The sequence below is a fragment of the Neopelma chrysocephalum genome, unplaced genomic scaffold (genome assembly GCF_003984885.1).
Source record: "Neopelma chrysocephalum unplaced genomic scaffold, ASM398488v2 Primary Assembly neopelma1_42b, whole genome shotgun sequence".
Taxonomy (NCBI): domain Eukaryota; kingdom Metazoa; phylum Chordata; class Aves; order Passeriformes; family Pipridae; genus Neopelma; species Neopelma chrysocephalum.
The window spans coordinates 7,753,983-7,760,760 of NW_020897701.1; the positions used below are offsets into that span (position 1 = coordinate 7,753,983).

Below are 6,778 nucleotides of genomic sequence, written 5' to 3' on the forward strand. Positions count from 1 at the left end.
GTTCCCAGAGATGAATGATATGCTGCGGGAGAAAGTGACAGGAAGAAAGATGGATCTTACATTCTTCCTTATTCAGAATGCTGGTTTGCTAACGGGGTTTACTGCTATACTGATGATCACCTTGTATGCAGGAAATATTGAGCTGTGATAATGCAAGTGAAAATGGAATCATTATTGAAGACATGAAGTAAATTGCAAATGGAAGACCCTTGAAATCCATAAAGGGACATTCATTAATGACAAGTCCCATCCTATCCCTCTTGCCCCAAATATAGGAAGTTCTTCTTTAGGACTTGCAGTCAATCCAAATAGCAGGAGCTGTCAACTTCTGTACAATGCCAAAAAAAAAAAGTGCTAGTACTTCTATGTCTACTTAAAATTATCAGACATATCTGAACTGTCATAGAGAAAGGATGTTACTTGGCCAGTAGAATAATGCAATACATGCAACTCAGGACCAACTGAAAGCTGAGGTGTACAAGGAAGATGCGTATTTAAAAGAAAATAACAGAGTTTCATACCCTTTTTTAACTGTGATGAAGGCAAGCAGTTTCAATTTTCCTGACTTTCATGCAGAATTTGTCTGTGTAACATCCCCTTTCCCCATCCAAAAAAAAAAATCAAATTATTTCAGAGTAGGTACTAATGAAGCTAAGATTTTTAATTACTACTAATTAACACTGGAAGGAAAGATAGCAGTTCCTGCTTTTGATCTTCTCTCTTTATAAGTGCACTAGGGAATTGTTGATTTATTTTGAGAACCACTTTTTTTAATTAGAGGGAACCTGTGTTAAATTTATGACTTTTATCAACTCCATAATATTTTAGAAACATTGAGTATTTTAAAATGTACAAGCATTTTGTATTCTATGAAAATAATAAACTTTTGTAATTAAGTTTCACAAATATTCTCTTTAAAAAAATTGGTATTTTAGTTTCACAAAGTGGAATTTAGAAAAAAATCTTGCTAAAATCAACATTCCAGTAAGCTTTTTTGTAATTTGAATAATTTCCTCATGTGCAGTTGAGTGGAAGTAAGTGATAATAAAATATACAAATTCTTATCACAATCTGTTGCATGTGACCTTTCTAAAATCATGCTTATATGTATGAGTTCTTCTGAAATAAACAATTCATCACCTTTAGTGTTACAGGATGTACACAAGGAAATTCATAAAAAAATATAGTCCATTTCAATCAACACTTTGCTTTGAAGGAAATGTCATTCTCTAGTAAGTTTCTTTTTTCATTGAATTTTAAGCAAGTTTTACAGCTTCAAAGAAGATACTATTTTTTGATGTATTTCCTGGTTGTAGGAAGGGACAAATATTTTATTTTTAATTCTCTATTAAAATATATTTTCTACCAGATAAAGGATTTATTTTAATATTTTACTTGAATCTCATCTGTAATTACATTAGAGAAAATAACTAGGTGTCTGTTCTTCCGCACAGAAGTTGTAAATGATACTTACTTTAAAATATGTTATAAATGTTAAAATGTAATCATAGTAGCCAATGACATTTGCTGTATGGAAAAAGCATTTACTAGTCACTTTGTGCTCTCTAAGTTTCTGTGAAGAAGAATCCTCCCACTCCATGTCTTTCCTTTAATTCCTTCCTTATTGATTCCTTGGATATAAGCTGTTTGTAAATGCTACTCTTGAGTATGACAATAATTTATTATAGTAACTATGAATGTTCATTGACTTTTTAAAATAATTTGACCATTTCTAGTTCATCAGATTATTTTAATAAGATACCTGCATGGTACTTTTCACCTTTAAATCCAAACATTTGCAAAGGAGACTTGATTTTTATTAACTCCCTAAGGAGGAAAACCTGAGGCAAACGAGTCATTGAAATAACCTACTTTTAGATCACAGAGCAGACTAGAGATGGAACAGTCTGATTTTCTGTGCAGTGCTTTAGTCAAAAACCAAATTGTCTTTTCTGCTAATTGGATATTTAGTACATAAGAAAGTTTTTTGATTTCTGTATGGGCAGGTTTGTCTGTATATCTTTGCTATTATTATTTGTTTGTCCAGTACATATAAAATACATCTATTCCAATTCTAGGACTTGCAGTGATTTCCTAGACTTTGCAGATACATCCAGTGAGGAAGAAGGATGAGCAAACATGCTGGTTTTTTGTGACAAATAAGACTGCAAATAGTTACTCCCCAAAAGGTTTGAAAATTAGTCGAGGGAAAGACTTTCATATTCTTTTTCATGTTAATGTCATCTGCAATACTTAAATTGCCACCTCTTCAGCCTTCTTTTCAACAGTTGTGCAAATTCAGCATGTAATGTAATTTCATAGGGCTCTTACGTACTTTTGTATATGTTGTTTCCTTAGGGCAAATTATTGGACATCTAATGTTAGGCATTATCTAACATATACTTGGGAAGATATTCTGTGTTGGCAATACTGTCATAGATAGTATACAGTTGTAAATAGATCACTGTCATAAAGTTTCCTTTTTTTCATGATGTGATTCAGGACCTAAGACACACTTTTGAAAATTTCACTAGAGGTGGGGAAAGATCTAATACCACAATGCCTTCCCCACGCCCACCCACCCCGCTGATAATACACTAAAGAAGGAGCCAGGAGCGTATAAAGAGCAACAAGATGGACAAGGGTAAATCCTAGAGTTCTTCTGACCTCTTGAAGACAGGATATGCAGATAAGTAAAATGGTCTGTGGGGGAAGCCTGTCAAATATGCCATACATAATTATCATTTATGATTTCAGGAAAAATAAACACAAAAATTTGGTCAGCACTTTAGGGTTACTGTTTTTGACATTTTGATGAGTTCTTGACTGAATAAGGATTTAAGGCATCAAACTAAAAATTTAGTCTCAACTATAACCAACCAGCTAAACTAAATATCAGCCCCATTCTAACAGTAGTATGGAATGCATTGTGGTCTTCTCTATGCTGAAGTATTTGCCCTGCTGCTCCATTAACTTTTGTAGCCTTCCTGAAGCTTTGTGTTGCCTGAATAAAAAGAGCTACAAAACTTGAACTATATGGTTTAAAGATGACTTGAACATGCATTAATTGCATTCAGTAACGCTAATGATAGCAGTGGAAACATCTCCTATGTTTCCACTATGTGTGCTAATTTCTGCATCACAATCTGTAATTTTTAAGAAACCACTGATTTTACCTGTATATAGGCGAACAGATTCACATATTACCATGTTGTTTTGTCTTCTACTGTAGCATGTCATCTGTGTAAACTCGAAGGTGACTAAGATCCAGGGAGAAAACAGTTTTAGATGACTGTTTTTCTGCTTCATGCAATTCTAATGAAGACATTTCAAGTAATGTTGAGCCAAGTTTTAATGTCTCTGAGCATGTAACTTGTTGCTAAATTTAGAACATTGATTGAACATTGATTGAACATGCATTTCCTTTAGACAATAATGCTACACAGGTAGAATTCAAAAAATCTTTCATAATCCTTGAAACTTAAAAAAAAAATAATCCCACAAGTAGTTTAAGCCAAGTGAAAATTGCTTAGATCTGATTATAGGAACAGCAGCACATAACAAGAGACATACTCTACTATCTACAGTTATGTGATCTAGTCAGCTGTAGTTGATTCCTTGAGTATGTTGGAACAGCTTCAGGTGTTTGAGCTTCCAGCCTAAGTGATGGGTCTAATAAAGCACTGATGCTGTGAGGCCATTTCCAAAAGGTTTTAAATTGTTCAAAATTCTTCAGTGGAAGTTCAACTAAAGAATACGATGATAGAAATAAAATTGTCTCTAGAAATGCATGTTGTATTTCACAAATCAAAAATACATATGGAGCAGGGCACTAACTTGGATTTCCCTTTGCATGTATAGATTTCTAGGTGCCACCAAACCATTTCATGTATACCTATGCACTGAATGTGTATTGTAGCTCTTGACTTTTATTTTAATGTAATATCCCATACTTTCCAGGAATGCTGTAGTTGCCTTACCAGCTCTTACAATACTTGATGCACAAGTTAACTCTCTGAGATTTGAGAAGAAACTTATCTCCCTGTCTTGCAGTTCAATTCAAAATGTACAGGTGTGTCAAGCTGACAAAGGTTGCTGAAATGAAGACTAGAGAGAAAGTCAAAGATCTGCTAGCAGTAGATGTAATGCACCTGTCAAAGGCAAAGTTACATTCTACTTTTGTGACTTAATCCCATCTACATTTATTTTGCACCCAATATATTGTCTCTCTTTTTTTTAAAAGTTATTACAGTGCTTTTGAAGAAGATAATGTGTTTACATGTCTTGTGATTGCTATTATGATCATAATGCTTTATTCTAATTTAAATGCCTTCCACAGTTTCTACATTTTCTTCCATTTTAAAGTTAAGTGCCATGGCATTTAGTGCTTGGGGTAAAAATAGGAGCTACAGAATGCCATAGGAAGTGAACTGCAGGGAAGATGTAGCTTGAATTTATGAATAGCATGTAAACTTAGGCAATGATGTAATTCTCCATAATACAGCTATTAACTGCTGCTCTGGGTGGAAGCACTATGAAATATTCATAGGACCCAAATTTGATTTTCTTTAGAGAGATACCAGTTCCTGACTCTGAGGACAAAAAACTTTGACACTCTTTCTTATCTTGACTACCTCCATGGATAGTTGTTCATTTCCTACTGCTTACTAGCTATCTTGTTTGGTCTTTTAACTTGCAATCTTAGCCTGTGTTAGAGTTTAAAAATGTCATCATTTAGTGACTTTAAGTGTTGAAAAAACATTCCACCTTCACTATGATGTACTGCCCTTGTTCCTGTGCTTAATTGGATTTTTCTATGACTTTTGAATATAAAATATTTCAATTGTGATTGTCACTATAAAATCCAATGCATATTAAGTTCCTGTGTTGACTTCAGATTGAAGTCTTTAGTTCTCATGTACTCATTTCACATCTAGATCCTGAATTGTCCCATAAAAGGGGGGTTGTGTAAACAGCATAGCTCACAGATAAGGAAAGTAAGTAAAAACATGAAATACCTATCTAGAAGAAGACAAGAAATGGAGTTAGGATTAGAATATGAGCCTACTGTCTATAATTGTTAGCTATTCTTTAGAACACTTGAGAAGATGGATGACATCCCCAAAGCTAATATCAGAAATTCTCCTTGATTCTTTATCACCTTCTTTTAAAAAATAGTAGTTAGAATAATTTTGATCAAAACATACTGCTTCCTGGAAACTCCCAAAATCTGATCACCTCAGTTCTGCTCCCTCTGTTTTATCATGGCTTTACCTCATTATTCACAGCCAGTATCTCCTGATGACAGCTACATTTATCCCATTCCGCATTACTGTTTTACCATCCTGGCAAGTGCTGAGCAGGAGGTCATCATGATTTCGTTTGCTAAGAAAATATAGTTGGACCCATGAAGTTGCTGAAATCAGCCTTGTGGTGTTTTGTGGAGTTGGTCTTGGCAATGCCTGAGCTATTAGAATGAAAATAATGATAATTAGTAATCCTCTTCAATAAAAGAATTTTGTTAGTACACCAAATATTATATTATATTATGTAGAACAACAGTGGTATAAACAGTGGAAGACAAGAATAAAATTTATTTATATCCAGCTAGCCTTAGTCAATTGGAGAAACAGCAGCAGTCATCTCTGGTTAGGCTGGTTCTTGAGAAGACGACATGCACAGTGCCATTCCCCTAGTGCTAAAGAGTGAAAAACCCAATCTAATTAGAAGAAACATAAAACGAGATTATATGAGTCAAGCATATTTAGTTAGCTAGAGAATACAAAAAGGCTTTGATGGCATTGGCCTAAAGGATACAGAAAATGCACTAAAATCCATTTTTCTGATTCATAGGTGAAAGCTAATGAAGTGTTTGTCTCACAGTAAATGCAACAACACAAACCTGACTGTTTCTGTAAGACAAAAAAGTTATTGCTATGTATTCATTTGTATATTTTTTGTCCTTGCAATGTCTTGTGAATAAAACTTTTTAAATAATATTCCTTTTTTTTATCTTTGAGAGAATCATACTTGTGTGTGATGTTGAGAAGATTTTGAAATTATTTCTCAGGTTTTCATCTACTGCAATTAGTTAGATCTTGTAAAGTTAATCACAGAACTTTGAGTGTCTCTCTTCCTCACTTATTTTCTGTATAGTTCTTATATTCTACAGAAAGCTTTTGACCATTTTAAGTAAGATTATTAGTAAGATAACACAGATCCCCTTTTGGTTGTAAAAATGTTGGTAGTGATTTGGAATAGTTAAGTGTTCATTAGAAGTAAGTTACAGTGGGATTTGTTTGAAATCTCCTTTTACAAACAGCAGACCCAAGTACAAAATTCTTCAATCGTGATTAATACTCATGTATTAAAAAGCATAGTTCTCTGTGGCAATAGAGGACCTGTCCTCCTTTAAGTAGAGATTTTGTAACTTTTCACTTCATTGGTACATTAGTGAAATCAAAGATACAGCTTCTGATGAATTGGCAAGGAATTAGATGAGATGTGTAATGTTCCCTGACCCTTTTTTGTTTTCAAAAAAATCAATCAATAAGAATTACTTATCTTTTTTTTTCCCCTAATTTTTATTGCTCATCCAGTCATAGCTAAATTTATGGTTGCTTGTCTTACCAGAAAGAAAAATCACTTAGCAGCTTAAGTGAATGACTTTCATTGATAATAACAAAGGTCCTTGTTCACTGAAGTACTTGTAACAAACTTCTTCTATACTTCAGGGAGAGCTTTGGGTATGAAAGAGGCATAGAACTGATTTCTAAAT

At 33.7% G+C, this 6,778-nt stretch overlaps 1 protein-coding gene across 3 annotated transcripts in view; it reads left to right on the plus strand.

Moving 5' to 3' along the window:
* The window catches only part of SLC39A8 (solute carrier family 39 member 8), a 30,052-nt gene extending 24,117 nt beyond the window's left edge, over positions 1-5,935 (plus strand). For 2 of the 3 annotated variants that reach the window (XM_027677136.1, XM_027677137.1), the window contains exon 8: positions 2-5,935. In XM_027677136.1, coding sequence (XP_027532937.1) covers positions 2-148 — 147 coding nt within the window. In that variant the 3' untranslated portion in view covers positions 149-5,935. The remainder of the gene's footprint in view (position 1) is intronic. The other variant, XR_003533244.1, reaches the window with a different exon arrangement.
* Positions 5,936-6,778: the final 843 nt, after the last annotated feature.